We start from the raw sequence: 23,774 nt of genomic DNA, 5'->3' as shown, positions 1-23,774 counted from the left end.
TTATTCTCCTTCCGATCAGTAGGCATAGCTAAATTGCTCTTAGATTGAGCTGGAGACAATAATGATGTGTCTTCTCTAGGTGGATCCGAGGGACTATTTAAAGTTTGAGAACGTTCAATAGTTTCTGCCTCTGGTGCCAAGATGCCACGAATTAAATTCCAGAGGGGAAAAGCATTTTCCGGGACCTTCTGGTCCTGCGGATGGAAGGTGTGATAATTCATAAATTGCTCTCCTATTTTAGTCCAAGTTCTTAAATTAACAGTTCCATCCTCAGGAACCCATTGACATGCATATTCTATAAAACTTTCTATCTGACTGGGAGTAATCTCAACTCCTCTGCTAGCAAGCAGATGCATCAAAAGATTAACACAGAGTCTTTTTTCTTTAGACTCAGTATGACCCATCTTGTCAATCTAAGTTTTGTACTAACTACCTGCTTACCCTACTTATCCTCTATACGAGGGGTCTTCAGCACCCTACAGTGCAGTCCTATCCGTCCCAAGTACGTCCAAAGTATGGGGGGACTTACCTTCGTGCCCCACGTTGGGCGCCAGTTGCTGGGGTCCAATCCCAGCGGGTCCAGGGGTCCCCAAAGGTGTGGACGGAGTCGGGGAAGAAGGAATGACACGAAGACAGCCTTCAGTTGATCAGCAGCCTAGTCAGGACCTATAGCCAGGATTTCCAGCCAAAGTTCTGGTCGGAGCTCTGGTTAGGAACTGATGAGGTTCTGATGTTTATTGTCTTGTTACATCCATATTTATACCAGCCGATTTTAATCCTGTCAATTTCTATTACAAAGGTTAGGGCGTTTCTTATCTCCATTCCAGGGAGTAAAGATTATGTAGCTTAACTACCCGCCTGGCACTTAATTAAGGGGTTGTATCTCCTCCCTAACCTCAGGGAAAGATCCCCACCTGGGGAAACAACCTTTCTCGGAGAGGTGACCTTGGTTAAAACACATGGCGCTAAAGAGAGCAAACATATTAAGAACAATATGCTATATATGCCAGGTCCCTTGAAACATATGCTGTGCAGATGTTTCTTTCCTGCAGCGACTGTGTCAAGCAGCAAGGATGGACTGGCTCCCGGCAACCATGTCCTGTGTGCATTATAAATTCGCTTCCACACTCAACTATGCCATCGTCACCTTTGATGGGCGGCACATCTCCCTCCGAGACCTAGGAAACAGATTTTGGGGAGAGAGAAGCTGAAAGCTGCCAAGTGCGACCTGCAGATCAGCAATGCGCAGATCGTGGAAGAGTACACTGATGATAATGCTCTGATTCCTAAGAATACGTCTGTCCTTGTTAGAAGAATTCCTATTGGAGCTGTGAAATCTACAAGCCAGACGGACGTTATACGTCGAACTGAACCAGCGATGGGAACTTCAAAAGTCACTGACGACTCTTCTGCACCTATGTGTCTGGCCCAGCTTACAAAGACTGCCAATCTGGCTGAAGCCAATGCTTCTGAAGAAGATAAAATTAAAGCCATGATGTGGCAGTCTGGCCGTGCATACGACCCCATCAATTACATGAAGAAGCCTCTAGGTCCGCCACGTCCATCTTACACCTGTTTCCGCTGTGGTAGACCTGGCCATTATATTAAGAATTGCCCAACCAATGGGGACAAAAACTTCGAATCTCATCCTAGGATTAAAAAGAGCACGGGAATCCCCAGAAGTTTCATGATGGAAGTGACAGATCCTACCATGAAAGGTGCAAAGCTCACCAGCACCGGAACATACGCAATACCGACTATAGAGGCAGAGGCATATGCAATTGGGAAGAAAGAAAAGCCACCTTTCTTCCCAGAGGAGCCCTCTTCGTCTTCTGAAAAGGACGACCCTATCCCAGACGAGTTGCTCTGTCTCATCTGCAAAGACATCGTGACTGATGCTGCTATCATTCCCTGCTGTGCGAACAGCTACTGTTATGAGTGTATAAGAACAGCGCTCTTGGAATCAGAGGACCATACGTGCCCAACGTGTCATCAACATGATGTCTCTCCCGATGCTTTAGTTACCAATAAAGCCTCGCGACAGGCTATTAATAACTTCAAAAATGGAACTGGTGGTTCTACAACAGGACTACGGAAACCGTTACCACCACCACCACCGCCGATACCACCTCAGAGACCACTCCTTCAGCTGAATCGACAGCCTCTGATGAGATCTCCAATATCAAGACAGCAAGATCCTCAGATGATTCCAGTGGCGTCTTCATCAGGCCACCCAGCTCCCTCTATACCTTCGTTCACTTCTAATCAGTCTTCCTTAGCCCCTGCTGCGCCTGGAAATTCATCTACCCCAGTGCCTGTACCCGATGTAACTGCAACCGTCTCCATATCAGTCCACTCGGAAAAACCAGATGGGCCTTTCTGGGATTCCAATCGTAAAATATTGCCGGCCACAGCCCTCGCCTTCGAACATTCAAAGGGAACCTCTTCAATAGCAATGACTGCCCTTGTGGAGGAGGAAGGTTACCAGGTGCCTGTGCTCAGAACCCCATTTTCACTTGGACAGTCACCACCTGCTGGGTATAGCGTCCCTACCCCCGGGTTCCCTGCAGCACCAGCCAACTTTTCCACACCTTGGGTATCATCAGGAGGGCAGACTGCTCACTCAGATACCATCCCAACAACACAAGCACCACTTCTGTCCAGGGAAGAATTCTACAGAGAACAGCGACGGCTAAAAGAAGAGTCTCAATATCCCTACAGTGTTTCCGCATACTCCGGAAGTCCTTCTGCCAATTTATCAGCACCTTGAGTATCATCAGGAGTGCAGACTGCTCACTCAAATACCATCCGAACAGCACAAGAACCACTTATGTCCAGGGAAGAATTCTATAGAGAGCTGCGACGGCTACAGGAAGAGTCTAAGTCTAAATATCCCTATAGTGGTTCCTCATACCCCAGAGGTCTTTCTGCTTACGCAAAGTCAAGACGTGGTTCAGGGCGCTCACATTCTCATTCTCGATCACCTAGCCATTCACACTCTCATTCCTATTCGCGATCACTGCCATGCCCCAGAACAGGCAGAGGCAAAAGTCGAAGTTACCGCCCAAGGTCTAGGTCTAGAGCTCATGGATATCGTTGTCGATCTGGGTCAAGGTCACCACTATATAGGCGACATCCTTTGTGATCAAGGTCCCCTCAAGCATTTAGGGGACAGTCTCCAAATAAACGCACTGTACCACAAGGGTAAACAGAACGTGAATATTTTAAGAGATACAGAGACGTTCCACCACCCTATGACAGAAAAGCTTATGATGGGAGGAGTGTTAACTTTAGAGACCCATTTGTAAAAGAGCATTACCGAGAATGGGAGAGGAAATACAGGGAGTGGTACGAAAAACGCTACAAAGGTTATGCTGCTGGAGCACAGCCTCGACCATCAGCAAATGGAGAGAACTTTTCTCCAGAGAGCGTTCTACCACTTCATATCAGGAATTCTCCCCTTACAAGGGGCCGCAGAGAAGAGATTTGGGTGGGAAAAGTCGTAGAAGTAGAAGCATCGGTGCTAGCAACCATCCAGAAAAGCTTTCAACAAGAGACAGCCACAATCAGAAGGACAGTACAAAGTCAAAAGAGAAGGAGAGGGACAGTGCTGCAGGAGATGGTTCAGGAAGTAAACATACAGATCTTCGAAGGTGGAAGAAAGTGAAGGCTTTCTAAACCCAGAGTTGTTGGAACCTTCTAGAAAATCAAGAGAACCTACAAGTTCAGTGATAAGATGCCTCCCAGGGCCTCCGGTTTGGGAGAGAGTGGCATTCCAGGTGCACCCCTTCCCCAACTCCAGGGCTACACCTCCGGGGATGCTGGGGTCTCCCACCACTGGGTGCTGACTGCCGGAATAGGCCCAGCCTTGCGTTCTGCAGTGTTCCATGCAGAACCCCTAAACCTAAACTTAACAACCCCATCCCTAACCCTAACTACCCTCACCCTCACCCTAACCCAAACCTGACCATGAACTGACACTGACACTTATGTTAACCCTGACCCTGACGCTAGATCTGACACTAACCCTGACCCACTATACCCTATGCCGTGGCGTCCACCACCTGGGTTTTCCCGTGGAAGGCCCCGCAGGCTGAATGGCAGTGAAACCGGGACTGGAGATTTTTTTTCTTTTTTTTCGTGTGTGTGTGTGTGTATGTGTGTGTGTGTGTGTGTGTTTGGCGGGGGGTAGGTGTGGGGGGATTGGGTGTGACTGAGGACTGAGTGGATGTACCCAGAACACTATTTGTGGACCTGGACCCTTGAAACCCGGGAGCTCTGAAAGCCTAAAAGAGGCAAGTACTCCAGGGACAACAATGGAGGATTCATTTTCTCTTTGTTGTTCTTGCTGTTGTTTTTGCAATTGAATGTATTGGGGGAGACATCGGTCAATAAAATGAAATGGAATGCCATAGGATAAAATGGAAGGTGTAAATACATAAGAAGCTTTGCATTGTGGATGAAAAGGGGCCACATGCTCACCTGACCCACTCCCGGGAGGCCTGGCCTGGGCTTGTAAACTCAGACACCTAAAGAGATCACCCAGGATGTTCTGAAAATAAAAGTCTTTTAAAAGTAGTAAGCAGTGTATAGTGAGTGTGTAGTCATGCCCTAGGCCGGGTATCTTCCCTGAGAGAGATCTTCTTTGACCTTACTGGTATCTGAGCCTATTATCTTTCTATGCCTCTAGGATCACATGTCTTTAGACTCGTGAAGGCCACGGTAACAAGTCACTTTCCTTTTTTCCAGTGCCCTCAGGACACAGGCAAGGGTCCCAGGGTAGAGACCACAAATTCCCTCGTTGTTAGTTTTGTATTTTTTTTATAAATCAAGGGACACATGAATAAGCAAGTGGAAAATCAATTTCCTGTCCATCTCCCTCTCCCTCCCCTCTCCTCTCCTTCTCCCTTTCACTTCCAATCTGTTTTTAAACAGCAACAGCAAAATGGCCCTAGCTGGTTTGGCTCAGTGGATAGAGTGTCAGCCTGTGGACCACGAATCCTCCCGCGTTCGATTCTGGTCAAGGGCACATGCCTGGTTTGGGGGCTACATCCCCAGTGTGGGGTGTGCAGGAGTCAGTTGACCGGTGATCCTCTCTCATCGTGGATGTACTATCGCTCTCTCCTTCTCCCTTCCTCTCTGAAATCAATAATGATATATTTTAAAACACACACACACACACACACACACCAATGTCACAACGATATTTATCCACTTCCGTATAGAAAAACGTACACTTGTGCAACGTTTTGTACTTGCATTTTGTGCTATCCAAACGCGGAAGTTAAAACGCAGGATTGGGTTGGCAGGGAGAGGATTAAAGAGAGGGATTGACCTTTGCCATTTCACAATGGCGGCTGCCACCCTAACTGGTTTGGCTCAGTGGACAGAGCACCATCCTGCGGACTAAAGAGTCCCAGGATCGATTCCGCTCAAGGGCATATACCTTGGTTGTGGGCACATCACCAGTAGGAGTCGTGCGGGAGGCAGCTGATTGAAGTTTCTCTATCTTTGAGGTTTCTAATTCTCTATCCCTCTTCTTTCCACTCTGGAGAGAAAAAATCAATAAAATATATTTTAAAAACAAAATGGCAGCTGCCAAGTTACTGGGGCCAAAATGGCGGGAAGTATGCCAGGGTCACCCGCATCACGGGACAGTGCATGAACACTAAGGTAGAGATCCACCTCATGGGCCGCATCCACCGGCCAGATGGTGAGATCTTCTGCAACTTCAAGGAGCTCTCCAGCGTGGTCCAGTAGATTGGCGAGCAGGTGATCTGGGAGCAGCAGCAAGAACTCGGGACTAAGGAAAGCCAGGGACATGGCTTGCAGGACCCTGCCCAGCCGATCGTCGGGGAGCCCAGGGCTGCAGCTTCGGAGGAGCAGCCTGTTCCATTTGTTCTGCCTGTTAGCCTGAGCTCAGGACCCCAGAATTACCCCATAACCGCAGGATTTGTTCCTATAGCGAGCATAGAAACCATTGCTGTAAACTTCCCTATGTACGTCTTTACCAGGCGCCGCCCTGGAGTCTTCATCCGGTTCAATGAGAACTACTCCGAGTTCATCTGTCTGGAGGCAAAATGCTTCATCCTGTTCGGCAGAGTCCAGAAATCCTTCCAGAAGGTGGAGGCACCATCCCCACAGGTCTTCCTGGAGATGCTCTCTAACATTCAGTCCGGGCCCCCTAGGAGGAACAGCTTGCATACACTTTGAAGGTGCAGACCTGGAGTTGGGGAAGGGGTGCAGCTGGAATGCCACTCCCACCCAAACTCGAGGCCCTGGGAGGCATCTCGTCACTGGACTTGTAGGTTCTCTTGATTTTCTAGAAGGTTCCAACAACTCTGGGTTTAGAAAGCCTTCACTTTCTTCCACCTTCGAAGATCTGTAAGTTTACTTCCTGGACCATCTCCTGCAGCACTGTCCCTCTCCTTCTCTTTTGACTTTGTACTATCCTTCTGATTGTGGCTGTCTCTTGTTGAAAGCTTTTCCGGATGGTTGCTAGTACCTATGGTTCTACTTCTACGACTTTTCCCACCCAAATCATCTTCTCTGAGGCCTCTGGTAAGGGGAGAATTCCTGATATGAAGTGGTAGAAAGCTCTCTGGAGAAAAGTTCTCTCCATTTGCTGACGGTCGAGGCTGTGCTCCTGCAGCATAACCTTTGTAGCGTTTTTCGTACCACTCCATGTATTTCCTCTCCCATTCTCGGTAATGCTCTTTTACAAATGGGTCTCTAAAGTTAACACTCCTCCCATCATAAGCTTTTCTGTCATAGGGTGGTGGAACGTCTCTGTATCTCTAAAAATATTCATGTTCTGTTTCCCCTTGTGGTACAGTGCGTTTATTTGGAGATTGTCCCCTAAATGGTTGAGGGGACCTTGATGGCAAAGGATGTCGCCTATATAGTGGTGACCTTGACCGAGATCGATGACAATATCCATGAGCTCTAGACCTAGACCTTGGGAGGTAACTTCGACTTTTGCCTCTGCCTGTTCTGGGGCATGGCAGTGATCGCGAATAGGAATGAGAGTGTGAATGGCTAGGTGATCGAGAATGAGAACGTGAGCGCCCTGAACCACGTCTTGATTTTTCGTAAGCAGAAGGATTTCTGTGGTATGAGGAACCACTATAGGGATATTTAGACTTAGACTCTTCTTGTAGCCATCGCTGCTCTCTATAGAATTCTTCCCTGGACAGAAGTGGTGCTTGTGCTGTTGGGATGGTATTTGAGTGAGCAGTCGGCACTCCTGATGATACCGAAGGTATTGATATTTTGGCACAAGAACTTCCGGAGTATGCGGAAACACTGTAGGGATATTGAGACTCTTCTTTTAGCCGTCGCTGCTCTCTGTAGAATTCTTCCCTGGACAGAAGTGGTGCTTGTGTTGTTGGGATGGTATCTGAGTGAGCAGTCTGCCTGCCTGATGATGCCCAAGGTGTGGAAAAGTTGGCTGGCGCTGCAGGGAACCCGGGGGGAGGGATGCAAGACCCAGCATGTGGTGACTGTCCAAGAAAAGATGGGGTTCTGAGCACAGGCACCTGGTAACCTTCCTCCTCCACAAGGGCAGTCATTGCTATTGAAGTGGTTCCATTTGAATGTTAGAAGGCGAGGGCTGCGGCCGGCAATATTTTATGATCAGAATCCCGGAAAGTACCATCTGGTTTTTCCGAGTGGACTGATATGGAGACGGTTGCAGTTACATCGGGTACAGGCACTGGGGTAGATGAAATTCCAAGCGCAGCAGGGCTAAGGAATACTGATTAGAAGCGAATGAAGGTATAGAGGGAGCTGGGTGGCCTGATGAAGACGCCACTGGAATCATCGGAGGATCTTGCTGTCTTGACATTGGAGATCTCATCAGAGGCTGTAGATTCCGAGGAAGGAGTGGTCTCGGAGGCGGTATCGGTGGTGGTGGTGGGGGTAACGGTTTCCGTAGTCCTGTTGTAGAACCACCAGTTCCATTTTTGAAGTTATTAACAGCCTGTCGCAAGGCTTTATTGGCAAATAAAGCATCAGAAGAGACATCATGTTGATGACACGTTGGGCATGTGTGGTCTTCTGATTCCAAGAGCACTGTTCTTATACACTCATCACAGTAGCTGTTCGCACAGCAGGGAATGATAGCGGCATCAGTCACGATGTCTTTGCAGATGAGACAGAGCAAGCCGTCTGGGATAGGATCGTCCTTTTCAGAAGACGAAGAGGGCTCCTCTGGGAAGAAAGGTGGCTTTTCTTTCTTCCCAATTGCATATGCCTCTGCCTCTATAGTCGGTATTGCGTATGTTCCGGTGCTGGTGAGCTTTGCACCTTTCATGGTAGGATCTGTCACTTCCATCATGAAACTTGTGGGGATTCCCGTGCTCTTTTTAATCCTAGGATGAGATTAGAAGATTTTGTCCCCATTGTTGGGCAATTCTTAATATAATGGCCAGGTCTACCACAGCGGAAACAGGTGTAAGATGGACGTGGTGGACCTAGAGGCTTCTTCATGTAATTGATGGGGTCGTATGCACGGCCAGACTGCCACATCATGGCTTTAATTTTATCTTCTTCAGAAGCATTGGCTTCAGCCAGATTGGCAGTCTTTGTAAGCTGGGCCAGACACATAGGTGCAGAAAAGACGTCAGTGACTTTTGCAGTTCCCATCGCTGGTTCATTTTGACGTATAACGTCCATCTGGCTTGTAGATTTCACACCTCCAATAGGAATTCTTCTAACAAGGACAGACGTATTCTTAGGAATCAGAGCATTATCATCAGTGTACTCTTCCGCGGTCTGCGCATTGCTGATCTGCAGGTCGCACTTGGCAGCTTTCAGCTTCTCTCTCCCCAAAATCTGCTTCCTAGGTCTCGGAGGGAGATGTGCCGCCCATCAAAGGTGACGATGGCATAGTTGAGTGTGGAAGCGAATTTATAATGCACACAGGCCATGGTGCCAAAGGACTCCTCAGTTTGGGCAAGGAGACGTGGACACGCTCAGTACACGTATACTTATGAACTGAAGAGCAGAATATGGGCATACACAGAACACTCGCAAGACACCGAAGGACCGAAGGACTTGGGTTGAGCAGCCCCTCCCCACAGCAGGGGCGTGAGAACCGCAATCCAGTCCCGGACAGCGAAATCAGGACCTGGGCAGGAGGGCGGGCCAGGGCGGGAGGGACCGGGACTCCACCCACGGGCACCGTGTCACCCGGGCCGGGCCCCCCTCGCTCAACCTCAGGGCCAGCAGGCAGTGCAGTCAGCGACGGTGTGTCAAAACGTTACAAGTACCAGTGACCCAGCGAGGTCCGGGGTCCTTAGTGCGGCCGCACCTCCCGGGGGCCCTCTCCGTGGTTTGGGTGGCCCCGGGCCCCGGGAGAAGACCAGAGTCGGCGAAGAAGAAATGACACGCAGACGGCGGTCAGTGGATCAGCAGCCTAGCCAGGTTCTAGCCAGGTGCTTCAGCGGCTTCTATGTCCCAGGACCGGGTCTTGGCGAGACGTCTTCCCTAAAAGCTCCCTTGGAGAAGGAGGTCGGTGACGGTGACCAAGACAACAAGCCTAGGGCTGAGAAGCTCCGCACCCAGGACCCTGCTTTCTTTTATATCACCAGAGCGTGGTGGGAGGAGCCAAAGCAGCCTCTCGACCAATCAGCCGCCCCCTTGACTGTGAAGTCACAAGTTGGGTGCACATGCCCCCAAGCCAGGCCCCGCGAAAGTACCGAAAGGAAAGGTCCTGCTGAACCTGGTGTTCATTCCTCAAAGGGAATGGGCCGGGCGAGGGTGGAGGGTGGGGTGTGGGGGGGCGGAAGCGGGTAGACACGAGACGCAAACACTCAGCATGACGCTGGCCTTGGAGGTCATGGGAGGCAGAGGCTGAAGTTGATGTGAATAAATGTGTATGGTTTTGTATATTAGCGTGCCCCCTACTGGCCCTTCCCCACTCAGGTCAAGTTCAGGCACCGGCCTCTGGCTGCAGGAGAGTGGCTTGCATTGGTGCTTTTCGACCAGCAGAGGGCGGGGACGGCCCCGCCCTGGTTCACCGGGCCCCTCCCCCTTCCCCTGCGCCATGCTCCCTCTCTGGATAGATGGGATGGTCAGGCCCCCGCCCACAGGCTGGATCCATGTCATTTCTATTTTTTTTTTTTAATTTTTTTGTTATTTTTTTTATTTTTGCTAAAAGTATTACAAAGGGTATTACATAAGTGCCCTTTCCCCCCTCCTCCCTTGACAAACCCCTGCCCTCCCTAACCCCCCAGTGTCTTATGTCCATTAGTTATGCTTATATAGGTGCATACAAGTCCTTCGGTTGATCTCTTACTCCCCTCCCTCCTGTCCCCCAACCCTCCCTGGCCTTCCCACTGCAGTTTGACAATCAGTTTGAGGCAGCTCTGCCTCTGTATCTATTATTGTTCAAAAGTTTGTAATGGTCTTTATTATCCATGAATGAGTGAGATCATGTGGTATTTTTCCTTCATTGACTGGCTTGTTTCACTTAGCATAATGCTCTCCAGTTCCATCCATGCTGTTGCAAATGGTAAGAGTTCCTTCTTTTTTACAGCAGCATAGTATTCCATCGTGTAGATGTACCAAAGTTTTCTAATCCATTCATCTACTGATGGGCACTTAGGCTGTTTCCAGATCTTAGCTATGGTGAATTGTTCTGCTATGAACATAGGGGTGCATATATCCTTTCTAATTGGTGTTTCTGGTTTCTTGGGATATATTCCTAGAAGTGGGATCACAGGGTCAAATGGGAGTTCCATTTCCAATTTTTTGAGGAAACTCCATACTGTCTTTCATAGTGGCTGCACCAGTCTGCATTCCCACCAGCAGTGCACAAGTGTTCCTTTTTCTCCACATCCTCTCCAGCACTTGTCGTTTGTTGATTTGTTGATGATGGCCATTCTGACAGGTGTGAGATGGTACCTCATTGTTGTTTTGATTTGCATCTCTCGGGTGATTAGTGACTTTGAGCATGTTTTCATATGTCTCTTGGCTTTCTGAATGTCCTCTTTTGAAAGGTGTCTATTTAGCTCCTTTGCCCATTTTTTGATTGGATTGTTTATCTTTTTTTTGTTAAGTTGTATGAGTTCCCTATAAATTTTGGAGATTAGGCCCTTATCAGATATGACGTTGGCAAATATGTTTTCCCATGAAGTGGGTTTTCTTGTTGTATGTTGATGGTTTCTTTTGCTGTGCAGAAGCTTTTTATTTTGATGTAGTCCCATTTGTTCATTTTCTCTTTAGTTTCAACTGCCCTAGGAGCTGTATCAGTGAAGAAATTGCTTTGGCATATGTCTGAGATTTTGTTGCCTTTGTATTCTTCTAGAATTTTTATGGTTTCCTGTCTTACATTTAAGTCCTTTATCTATTTTGAGTTTATTCTTGTGTAAAGTGTAAGTTGGTGGTCTACTTTCATTTTCTTGCATGTATCTGTCCAATTTTCCCAACACCATTTATTGAAGAGACTATCTTGACTCCATTGTATGTTCATGCCTCCTTTGTCAAAAATTAATTGAGCATATTGGTTCGGGCCAATTTCTGGACTCTCTATTCTATTCCACTGATCTATATGTCTGTTCTTGTGCCAGTACCAGGCAGTTTTGAGAACAGTGGCTTTGTAATACAGCTTGATATCTGGCATTGAGATCCCACCTACTTTGTTCTTTCTCAGGAACGCTGCAGCTATTCGGGGTCTTTTTTTATTCCAGATGAATTTTTGGAGAGTTCGTTCTAGATCTTTGAAGAAGGCCATTGGTATTTTAATGGGAAGTGCGTTGAATTTATAGATTGCTTTGGGTAGTATGGACATTTTAATGATGTTGATTCTACCAATCCAAGAACATGGTATGTTCTTCCATCTCTTTATGTCTTCCTCTATCTCTTTTTTCAACGTCCTGTAGTTTTCTGAGTAGAGGTCTTTTACCTCTTTAGTTAAGTTTATTCCTAGGTATCTTAATTTTTTTGGTGCGATGGTAAATGGGATTGTTTTTATAATCTCTCTTTCTGAAAGTTCACTATTGGTGTACAGAAATGGCTCGGATTTCTTGGGGTTAATTTTGTATCCTGCTACATTGCCAAATTCATGTATTAAGTCTAGTAGTTTTTTGTGGCTCCATGTCATTTCTAAGGAGGTTTTTTTGTTTTTGTTTGTTTGATTTTTAAGATTTATTTTTTAAAAGAGGATTTTCTTAAGGAGGTTAATTTTTTTCTTATTTTTCAATTTTAAAAGGAGTATTTTTGGATTGGCTTTGAGGTTTTTTTAAAAGCAGGTCAGAAGGTCAAACCTTCAAAGTGCATGCAAACTGCTCCTCCTAGGGGGCCCGGACTGAATGTTCCAGAGCATCTCCAGGAAGGCCTGTGGGGATGGTGCCTCCACCTTCTGGAAGGATTTCTGAACTCTGCCGAACAGGATGAAGTAGTTTGCCTCCAGCCAGATGAACTCCGAGTGGTTCTCATCGAACAGGATGAAGACTCCAGGGCGGCGCCTGGCCAAGACGAATGTAGGGAAGTTAACAGTAATGGTTTCTACACTCGCTATAGGAACACATCCTGTGGGTTAGGGGGTAATTCTGGTCTCCTGAGCTCAGGCCAACAGGCAGAACAAATGGAACAGGCTGCTCCTCCGAAGCTGCAGCCCTGGACTCCCCGACGCTCGGCTGGGCAGGGTCTTGCCAGCCATGGCCCTGGCTTTCCTCAGTCCCGTGTTCTTGCTGCTGCTCCCAGATCACCTGCTCGCCAATCTACTGGACCATGCTGGAGAGCTCCTTGAAGTTGCAGAAGATCTCACCATCTGGCCGGTGGATGCGGCCCATGAGGTGGATCTCTACCTTAGTGTTCATGCACTGTCCCGTGATGCGGGTGACCCTGGCATACTTCCCGCCATTTTGGCCCCAGTAACTTGGCAGCTGCCATTTTGTTTTTAAAATATATTTTATTGATTTTTTCTCTCCAGAGTGGAAAGAAGAGGGATAGAGAATTAGAAACCTCAAAGATAGAGAAACCTCAATCAGCTGCCTCCCGCACGCCTCCTACTGGTGATGTGCCCATAACAAAGGTATATGCCCTTGAGCAGAATCGATCCTGGGACGCTTTAGTCCGCAGGATGGTGCTCTGTCCACTGAGCCAAACCCGTTAAGGCGGCAGCCGCCATTGTGAAACAGCAAAGGTCAATCCCTCTCTTTAATCCTCTCCCTGCTGCCCCACATCCTGCGTTTTAACTTCCGCGTTTGGATAGCACAAAATGCAAATACAAAACATTGCACAAGTGTACGTTTTACTATACAGAAGTGGATTAATATCTTTGTGTCATTGGTGTGTGTATTTGTGTGTGTGTGTGTGTGTGTGTGTTTTAAAATATATCATTATTGATTTCAGAGAGGAAGGGAGAAGGAGAGAGCGATAGTACATCCACAATGAGAAAGGATCACCGATCAACTGCCTCCTGCACACTCCACACTGGGGATGTAGCCCCCAAACCAGGCATGTGCCCTTGACCAGAATCGAACGAGGGAGGATTCGTGGTCCACAGGCTGACACTCTATCCACTGAGCCAAGCCGGCTAGGGCCATTTTTCTGTTATTGTTAAAAAACAGATTGGAAGGGAGAGGGAGACGGAGAGGGAGAGGGGAGGGAGAGGGAGATGGACAGGAAATTGATTTTCCACTTGTTTATTCATGTGTCCCTTGATTTAAAAAAAAAATACAAAACTAACAAGGATAGAATTTGTGGTCTCTACCCTGGGACCCTTGCCTGTGTCCTGAGGGCACTGGAAAAAAGGAAAGTGACTTGTTACCATGGCCTTCACGAGTCCAAAGACATGTGATCCTAGAGGCATAGAAAGATAATAGGCTCAGACACCAGTAAGGTCAAAGAAGATCTCTCTCAGGGAAGATACCCGGCCTAGGGCGTGACTACACACTCACTATACACTGCTTACTACTTTTAAAAGCCTTTTATTTTCAGAACATCCTGGGTGATTTCTTTAGGTGTCTGAGTTTGCAAGCCCAGGCCAGGCCTCCCGGGAGTGGGTCAGGTGAGCATGTGGCCCCTTTTCATCCACAATGCAAAGCTTCTTATGTATTTACACCTTCCATTTTATCCTAAGGCATTCCATTTCATTTTATTAACTGATGTCTCCCCCGATACATTCAATTGCAGAAACAACAGCAACAACAACAAAGAGAAAATAAATCCCCCACTGTTGTCCCTGGAGTACTCGCCTCTTTTAGGCTTTCAGAGCTCCCAGGGTTTCAATGGTCCAGGTCCACAAATAGTGTTCAGGGTACATCCATTCGGTCCTCAGTGACACCCAATGCCCTCAAACCCACTACCCGCCAAACACACACACACACACGCACACACACACACACACACAAACACACGAACAAAAAGAAAAAAAAATCTCCAGTCCCCGTTTCACTGCCATTCAGCCTGCGGGGCCTTCCTCGGGAATACCCAGGTGGTGGACACCAGGGCATAGGGTATAGTGGGTCAGGGTTAGGGTCAGATCTATGGTCAGGGTCAGGGTAAACATAAGTGTCAGGGTCAGGTCATGGTCAGGTTTGGGTAAGGGTGAGGGTGAGGGTAATTCAGGTTAGGGATGGGGTTGTTAAGTTTAGGTTTAGGGGTTCTGCACAGAACCCTGCAGAACGAAAGACTGGGCCTGCTCGGGCAATCAGCACCCAGTGGTGGGAGAGGTCCAGCATCCCCGGAGGTGCAGCCCTGGAGTTGGGGAAGGGGTGCAGCTGGAATGCCACTCCCACCCAAACCAGAGGCCCTGGGAGGCATCTCATCACTGGACTTGTAGGTTCTCTTGATTTTCTAGAAGTTTCCAAAAGTCTGGGTTTAGAAAGTCTTCACCTTCTTCCACCTTCGAAGATCTGCATGCTTACTTCCTGAACCATCTCCTGCAGCACTGTCCCTCTCCTTCTCTTTTGACTTTGTACTGTCCTTCTGATTGTGGCTGTCTCTTGTTGAAAGCTTTTCTGGATGGTTGCTAACACCTATGCTTCTACTTCTATGACTTTTCCCACCCAAATCATCTTCTCTGCGGCCCCTTGTAAGGGGAGAATTCCTGATATGAAGTGGTAGAACGCTCTCTGGAGAAAAGTTCTTTCCATTTGCTGACTGTCGGGGCTGTGCTCCAGCAGCATAACCTGTAGCGTTTTTCGTACCACTCCCTGTATTTCCTCTCCCATTCTCGGTAATGCTCTTTTACAAATGGGTCTCTAAAGTTAACACTCCTCTCATCATAAGCTTTTCTGTCATAGGGTGGTGGAACGTCTCTGTATCTCTTAAAATATTCTCGTTCTGTTTCCCCTTGTGGTACAGTGCGTTTATTTGGAAACTGTCCCCTAAATGCTTGAGGGGACCTTGATCACAAAGGATGTCGCCTATATAGTGGTGACCTTGACCTAGATCGACGACGATATCCTTGAGCTCTAGACCTAGACCTTGGGAGGTAACTTCAAATTTTGCCTCTGCCTGTTCTGGGGCATGGCAGTGATCGCGAATAGGAATGAGAGTGTGAATGGCTAGGTGATCGAGAATGAGAACGTGAGCGCCCTGAACCACGTCTTGATTTTGCGTAAGCAGAAGGACTTCTGTGGTATGAGGAACCACGATAGGGATATCTAGACTTAGACTCTTCTTGTAGCCGTCGCTGCTCTCTATAGAATTCTTCCCTGGACATAAGTGGTTCTTGTGCTGTTGGTGTGGTATTGGAGTAAGCAGTCTGCACTCCTGATGATACCCAAGGTGCTGATAAATTGGCAGAAGGACTTCCGGAGTATGCGGAAACACTGTAGGGATATTGAGACTCTTCTTTTAGCCGTCGCTGCTCTCTGTAGAATTCTTCCCTGGACAGAAGTGGTGCTTGTGTTGTAGGGATGGTATTTCAGTGAGCAGTCTGCACTCCTGATGATCCCCAAGGTGTTGATATTTTGGCAGAAGGACTTCTGGAGTATGAGGAACCACTATAGGGATATTTAGACTTAGACTCCTCTTGTAGCCATCGTTGCTCTCTGTAGAATTCTTCCCTGGACAGAAGTGGTGCTTGTGCTGCTGGGATGGTATTTGAGTGAGAAGACTGCACGCCTGATGATACCCAAGGTGCTGATAAATTGGCAGAAGGACTTCGGAGTATGCGGAAACACTGTAGGGATATTGAGACTCTTCTTTTAGCCGTCGCTGCTCTCTGTAGAATTCTTCCTTGGACAGAAGTGGTGCTTGTGTTGTTGGGATGGTATCTGAGTGAGCAGTCTGCCCTCCTGATGATACCCAAGGTGTGGAAAAGTTGGCTGGTGCTGCAGGGAACCCGGGGGTAGGGACGCTATACCCAGCAGGTGGTGACTGTCCAAGCAAAGTTGGGGTTCGGAGCACAGGCATCTGGTAACCTTTCTCATCCACAAGGGCAGTCATTGCTATTGAAGAGATTCCCTTTGAATGTTCGAAGGCGAGGGCTGTGGCCGGCAATATTTTACGATCGGAATCCCGGAAAGGCCCATCTGGTTTTTCCGAGTGGACTGATATGGAGACGGTTGCAGTTACTTCGGGTACAGGCACTGGGGTAGATGAATTTCCAGGCACAGCAGGGGCTAAGGAAGACTGATTAGAAGTGAACGAAGGTATAGAGGGAGCCGGGTGGCCTGATGGAGACTCTACTGGAATCATCTGAGGATCTTGCTGTCTTGATATTGGAGATCTCATCAGAGGCTGTCCATTCCGCTGAAGGAGTGGTCTCCGAGGCAGTATCGGCGGTGGTGGTGGGGGTAACGGTTTCCGTAGTCCTGTTGTAGAACCACCAGTTCCATTTTTGAAGTTACTAACAGCCTGTCGCAAGGCTTTATTGGCAACTAAAGCATCGGGAGATACATCATGTTGATGACACGTTGGGCATGTATGGTCCTCTGATTCCAAGAGCGCTGTTCTTATACACTCATCACGGTAGCTGTTCGCACAGCAGGGAATGATAGCGGCATCAGTCACGATGTCTTTGCAGATGAGACAGAGCAACTCGTCTGGGATAGGGTCGTCCTTTTCAGAAGACGAAGAGGGCTCCTCTGGGAAGAAAGGTGGCTTTTCTTTCTTCCCAATTGCATATGCCTCTGCCTCTATAGTCGGTATTGCGTATGTTCCGGTGCTGGTGAGCTTTGCACCTTTCATGGTAGGATCTGTCACTTCCATCATGAAACTTCTGGGGATTCCCGTGCTCTTTTTAATCCCAGGACGAGATTCGAAGTTTTTGTCCCCATTGGTTGGGCAATTCTCAATATAATGGCCAGGTCTACCACAGCGGAAACAGGTGTAAGATGGACGTGGTGGACCTAGAGGCTTCTTCATGTAATTGATGGGGTCGTATGCACGGCCAGACTGCCACATCATGGCTTTAATTTTATCTTCTTCAGAAGCATTGGCTTCAGCCAGATTGGCAGTCTTTGTAAGCTGGGCCAGACACATAGGTGCAGAAGAGTCGTCAGTGACTTTTGAAGTTCCCATCGCTGGTTCAGTTCGACGTATAACGTCCGTCTGGCTTGTAGATTTCACAGCTCCAATAGGAATTCTTCTAACAAGGACAGACGTATTCTTAGGAATCAGAGCATTATCATCAGTGTACTCTTCCGCGATCTGCGCATTGCTGATCTGCAGGTCGCACTTGGCAGCTTTCAGCTTCTCTCTCCCCAAAATCTGCTTCCTAGGTCTCGGAGGGAGATGTGCCGCCCATCAAAGGTGACGATGGCATAGCTGAGTGTGGAAGCAAATTTATAATGCACACAGGCCATGGTGCCAAAGGACTCCTCAGTTTGGGCAAGGAGACGTGGACACGCTCAGTACACGTATACTTATGAACTGAAGAGCAGAATATGGGCATACACAGAACACTCGCAAGACACCGAAGGACCGAAGGCCTTGGTTTGAACACCCCCTCCCCACAGCAGGGGCGTGAGAACCGCAATCCAGTCCTGGACCGCGGAATCACTTCCTGTGCAGGAGGGTGGGCCAGGGTGGGAGGGCCCTGGGCTCCGCCAACGGGCACCACGTCACCCAGGCCGGGTCCCCCTCGCTCAACCTCAGGGCCAGCAGGCAGTGCAGTCAGCGGCGGTGAGTCAAAACGTTACAAGTACCAGTGACCCAGCGAGGTCCGGGGTCCTTAGTGGGGCAGCACCTCCCGGGGCTCCCTCCGTGGTTTGGGGGGCACCGGGCCCCGGGAGAAGACCAGAGTCGGCGAAGAAGAAATGACACGCAGACGGCGGTCAGTGGATCAGCAGCCTAGCCAGGTTCTAGCCAGGTGTTTCAGCGGCTTCTATGTCCCGGGACCGGGTCTTGGCGAGACGTCTCCCCTCAAAGCTCCCTTGGAGAAGGAGGTCGGTGACGGCGACCAAGACAACAAACCTAGGGCTGAGAAGCTCCGCACCCAGGACCCTGCTTTCTTTTATATCACCAGAGCGTGGTGGGAGGAGCCAAAGCAGCCTCTCGACCAATCAGCCGCCCCCTTGACTGTGAAGTTACAAGTTGGGTGCACATGCCCCCAAGCCAGGCCCCGGGAAAGTACCGAAAGGAAAGGTCCTGCTGAACCTGATATTCATTCCTCAAAGGGAATGGGCCGGGCGAGGGTGGAGGGTGGGGGGTGGGGGGGCGGAAGCGGGTAGACCCGAGACGCAAACACACAGCATGAAGCTGGCCTTGGAGGTCATGGGAGGCAGAGGCTGAAGTTGATGTGAATAAAATGTGTATGGTTTTGTATATTAGCGTGCCCCCTGCTGGCCCTTCCCCACTCAGGTCAAGTCCAGGCACCGGCCTCTGGCTGCAGGAGAGTGGCTTGCATTGGTGCTTTTCGACCAGCAGAGGGCGGGGACGGCCCTGCCCTGGCTCACCCCGCCCGTCACCCCCCCTTCCCCTGCGCCATGCTCCCTCTCTGAATGGATGGGATGGTCAGGCCCCCGCCCACAGGCTGGATCCATGTCACTTCTAAGGAGGTTTTTTGTTTTTGTTTGTTTCTTTGTTTATTTTTTAAGAATTCTTTTTAAAGAAGGATTTCCTTAAGGAGGTTTATTTTTTTTTTTAATTTTCTATTGTAAAAGGAGTGTTTTTGGTTTTGGTTTTGGTTTGGGTTTTTTTTAAAACCAGGTCTGATGGTCAAATCTTCAAAGTGCATGCAAGCTTCTCCTCCTAGGGGGCCCGGACTGAATGTTCGAGAGCATCTCCAGGAAAGCCTGCGGGGATGGTGCCTCCACCTTCTGGAAGGATTTCTGGACTCTGCTGAACAGGATGAAGTATTTTGCCTCCAGCCAAATGAACTCAGAGTGGTTCTCATCGAACAGGATGAAGACTCCAGGGCGGCGCCTGGCCAAGACGAACATAGGGAAGTTAACAGTAATGGTTTCTACACTCGCTATAGGAACACATCCTGCGGGTTAGGGGGTAATTCTGGTCTCCTGAGCCCAGGCCCACAGGCAGAACAAATGGAACAGGCTGCTCCTCCAAAGCTGCAGCCCTGGACTCCCCAACGCTCGGCTGGGCAGGGTCCTGCCAGCCATGGCCCTGGCTTTCCTCAGTCCCGTGTTCTTGCTGCTCTCGCTGCTGCTGCTGTTCCCAGATCACCTGCTGGCCAATGTACGGGAGCACCCTGGAGAGCTCGTTGAAGTTGTGGAAGATCTCTCCATCTGACAGGTGGATGTGTCGCATGAGGTGGATCTCTACCTTAGTGTTGATGCACTGTCCAGTGATGTGGGTGACCCTGGAATACTTCCTGCCACTTTGGCCCCAGTAACTTCGCAGCCGCCATTTTTTAAAAATATATTTTATTGATTTTTTTCCTTCAGGAGTTGAAGGAAGAGGGATAGAGAATTAGAAACCTCAAAGATAGAGAAACATCAATCAGCTGCCTTCCGCACACCGCCTACTGGTGATGTGCCCACAACCTAGGTATATTCCCTTGACCGGAATCGATCCTGGGACCCTTTAGTCCGCAGGATGGTGCTGTGTCCACTGAGCCAAACCAGTTAGGGCGGCAGCCGCCAATTTGAAATGGCAAAGGTCAATCCCTCTCTTGAACCCTCTCCCTGCAGCCCCCCTTCTCGCATTTTAACTTCCGAGTTTGGATAGCACAAAATGCAATTTCAAAACATTGCAGAAGTGTACGTTTTACTACACGGAAGTGGACTAATATCTTTGTGTGGTTGCTGTGTGTGTGTGTGTGCGCGTGTGTGTGTGCGTGTGTGCTTGTGTGTTTGTGTGTGTGTGTGTGTGTGTGTGTGTGTTTTAAAATATATAATTTTTGATTTCGGAGCGGAAGGGAGAGGGAGAGAGCGTTAGTACATCCACAATGAGAGAGGATCCCTAGTAAACTGCCTCCTGCACACCCCACACTTGGGACCCACTCCGCAACCCTGGCATGTGCCCTTGACCAGAATCGAACCCCGGAGGCTTCGTGGTCCACAGGCTGACACTCTATCCACTGAGTCAAACCGGCTAGGGCCATTTTGCTGTTGTTGTTTAAAAACACACTGGAAGGGAGAGGGAGAGGTAGAGGGGAGGGAGAGGGACAGGGAGAGGAAGAGGGAGAGGGAGAGGGAGAGGGAGAGGGAGAGGGAGAGGAAATTGGTTTTCCACTTGTTTATTCATGTGTCCCTTGCTTTTTTTCTTTAAAAAAATACAAAACTAACAATGAGGGAAATTGTGTCCTCTACACTGGTACCCTGGGCTGTGCCTTGCGGGCACTAGAAAAAAGGAGCGACTTGTTACCGTGGCCTTCACGAATCCAAAGACATATGATCCTAGAGGCATAGAAAGATAATAGGCTCTGATACCAGTAAGGTCAAAGATGATCTCTCTTAGGGAAGATTCCGGCCTAGGGCATGACAACATACTCACTATACACTGCTTTCTACTTTTAAAAGACTTTATTTTCAGAACATCCTGGGTGATCTCTTTAGGTGTCTGAGTTTGCAAGCCCAGGCCCGGCCTCCCGGGAGTGGGTCAGGTGAGCATGTGGCCCCTTTTCATCCACAATGCAAAGCTTCTTTTGTATTTACACCTTCCATTTTATCCTATGGCATTCCATTTCATTTTATTAACCGATGTCTCCCCCAATACATTCAATTGCAAAAACAACAGCAACAACAACAACGATGACAACAACAAAGAGAAAATGAATCCCCCATTGTTTTCCCTGGAATACTCATTTAGGCTTTCAGAGTTCCCGGGGTTTCAAGGGTCCAGGTCCACAAATAGTGTTCTGGGTGCATCCTCTCGGTCCTCAGTCACACCCAATCCCCCCCACCCACCCCCCGCCAAACACACACAGACAGACGCACACACATACACAACACACACACACACACACATAAAAATAATCTCCAGTCCCCCTTTCACTGCCATTCCGCCTGTGGGGCCTTCCGGGGGAAAACCCAGGTGGTGGACGCCAGGGCATATGGGATAGTGGGTCAGGGTTTGGGTCAGATCTATGGTCAGGGTCAAGGTAAACATAAGTGTCAGAGTCAGGTCATGGTCAGGTTTGGGTAAGGATGAGGGTGAGGGTAGTTTGGGTTAGGGATGGGGTTGTTCAGTTTAGGTTTAGGGGTTCTGCACGGAACCCTGCAGAACGCAAGGCAGGGCCTGCTCTGGCAGTCAGCACCCAGTGGTGGGAGAGGCCCAGAATCCTCGGAGGTGCAGCCCTGGAGTTGGGGAAGGGGTGCAGCTGGAATGCCACTCCCACCCAAACCAGAGGCCCTGGGAGGCATCTCATCACTGGACTTGTAGGTTCTCTTGATTTTCTAGAAGGTTCCAACAGCTCTGGGTTTAGAAAGCCTTCACTTTCTTCAGCCTTCGAAGATCTGTATGTTTACTTCCTGAACCATCTCCTGCAGCACTGTCCCTCTCCTTCTCTTTTGATTTTGTACTATCCTTCTGATTGTGGCTGTCTCTTGTTGAAAGCATTTCTGGATGGTTGCTACCACCTACGCTTCTACTTCTACGACTTTTCCCACCCAAATCATCTTCTCTGCGGCCCCTTGTAAGGGGAGAATTCCTGATATGAAGTGGTAGAACGCTCTCTGGAGAAAAGTTCTCTCCATTTGCTGACGGTCGCGGCTGTGCTCCAGCAGCATAACTTTTGTAGCGTTTTTCGTACCACTCCCTGTATTTCCTCTCCCATTCTCGGTAATGCTCTTTTACAAATGGGTCTCTAAAGTCAACACTCCTCCCATCATAAGCTTTTCTGTCATAGGGTGGTGGAACGTCTCTGTATCTCTTAAAATATTCACGTTCTGTTTCCCCTTGTGGTACTGTGCGTTTATTTGGAGACAGTCCCCTAAATGCTTGAGGGGACCTTGATTGCGATGCATGTCGCCTATATAGTAGTGACCTTGACCTAGATCGACGATGATATCCATGAGATCTAAACCTTGACCTTGCCAGGTAATTTCGACTCTTGCCTCTGCCTCTTCTGGGGCATGACAGTGATCGGGAATAGGAACGAGAGTGTGAGTGGCTAGGTGATCGAGAATGAGAACGTGAGCGCCCTGAACCACGTCTTGATTTTGGGTAAGCAGAAGGACTTCTGGAGTATGAGGAACCACTATAGGGATATTTAGACTTAGACTCTCTTGTAGCCATCGCTGCTCTCTATAGAATTCTTCCCTGGACAGAAGTGGTGCTTGTGTTTTTGGGATGATGTTTGAGTGAGCAGTCTGCACTCCTGATGACACCCAAGATGCTGGTAAATTGGCAGAAGGACTTCTGGAGTATGCGGAACCACTGTAGGGATATTGAGACTCTTCCTTTAGCCATCACTGCTCTCTGTAGAATTCTTCCCTGGACAGAAGTTGTGCTTGTGTTTTTGGGATGATATCTGAGTGAGCAGTCTGCCCTCCTGATGATGCCCAAGGTGTGGAAAAGTTGGCTGGCGCTGCAGGGAACCCAGGGAGAGGGACGCTATACCCAGCAGGTGGTGACTGTTCAGGCAAAGATGGGGTTCTGAGCACAGGCACCTGGTAACCTTTCTCCTCCACAAGGGCAGTCATTGCTATTGAAGATGTTCCCTCTGAATGTTCGAAGGTGAGGGCTGCGGCTGGCAATATTTTACGATTGGAATCCCGGAAAGGCCCATCTGGTTTTTCTGAGTGGACTGATATGAAGACCGTTGCAGTTACATCAGGTGCAGGCACTGGGGTAGATGAATTTCCAGGCACAGCAGGGGCTAAGGAAGACTGATTAGAAGTGAACGAAGGTATAGAGGGAGCCGGGTGGCCTGATGAAGACTCTACTGGAATCATCTGAGGATCTGGCTGTCTTGATATTGGAGATCTCATCAGAGGCTGTCCATTCCGCTGAAGGAGTGGTCTCCGAGGCAGTATCGGCGGTGGTGGTGGGGGTAACGGTTTCCGTAGTCCTGTTGTACAACCACCAGTTCCATTTTTGAAGTTATTAACAGCCTGTCGCAAGGCTTTATTGGCAACTAAAGCATCGGGAGATACATCATGTTGATGACACGTTGGGCATGTATGGTCCTCTGATTCCAAGAGCGCTGTTCTTATACACTCATCACGGTAGCTGTTCGCACAGCAGGGAATGATAGCGGCATCAGTCACGATGTCTTTGCAGATGAGACAGAGCAACTCGTCTGGGATAGGGTCGTCCTTTTCAGAAGACGAAGAGGGCTCCTCTGGGAAGAAAGGTGGCTTTTCTTTCTTCCCAATTGCATATGCCTCTGCCTCTATAGTCGGTATTGCGTATGTTCCGGTGCTGGTGAGCTTTGCACCTTTCATGGTAGGATCTGTCACTTCCAGACC

The 23,774-nt window shown here is 48.8% G+C and overlaps 2 protein-coding genes and 2 pseudogenes across 2 annotated transcripts; 1 reads left to right on the top strand and 3 right to left on the bottom strand.

Annotated features, from left to right (window-relative positions):
- Nucleotides 1–1,094: 1,094 nt before the first annotated feature.
- Nucleotides 1,095–3,848, top strand: LOC139000723 (E3 ubiquitin-protein ligase RBBP6 pseudogene; annotated as a pseudogene).
- A 1,755-nt stretch (nt 3,849–5,603) lies between these two features.
- LOC139000722 (E3 ubiquitin-protein ligase RBBP6 pseudogene) lies at nt 5,604–8,930 on the bottom strand (annotated as a pseudogene).
- A 3,341-nt stretch (nt 8,931–12,271) lies between these two features.
- On the bottom strand, nt 12,272–17,765 carry LOC139000720 (E3 ubiquitin-protein ligase RBBP6-like). Its single transcript, XM_070402803.1, is given in 7 exon segments — nt 12,272–12,470; nt 12,730–12,857; nt 14,781–14,838; nt 14,840–15,142; nt 15,144–15,842; nt 16,322–17,678; nt 17,681–17,765. Coding segments are annotated over 7 exon segments (2,829 nt in total).
- Nucleotides 17,766–19,127: 1,362 nt separating this feature from the next.
- Nucleotides 19,128–23,771, bottom strand: LOC139000719 (E3 ubiquitin-protein ligase RBBP6-like; the record flags this gene model as incomplete). Its single annotated transcript, XM_070402802.1, is given in 5 exon segments — nt 19,128–19,326; nt 19,553–19,698; nt 21,734–21,822; nt 21,825–22,608; nt 22,692–23,771. Coding segments are annotated over 5 exon segments (2,298 nt in total), but the record flags the coding sequence as incomplete, so codon positions are not given.
- Between the last annotated feature and the right edge of the window lie 3 nt (nt 23,772–23,774).

This window comes from Myotis yumanensis, unplaced genomic scaffold (assembly GCF_028538775.1).
Source record: "Myotis yumanensis isolate MYYU_CA2020_CCGP unplaced genomic scaffold, mMyoYum1.0.hap1 SCAF_27, whole genome shotgun sequence".
NCBI lineage: Eukaryota > Metazoa > Chordata > Mammalia > Chiroptera > Vespertilionidae > Myotis > Myotis yumanensis.
This window is presented reverse-complemented; position numbering and strand designations above follow the sequence as displayed.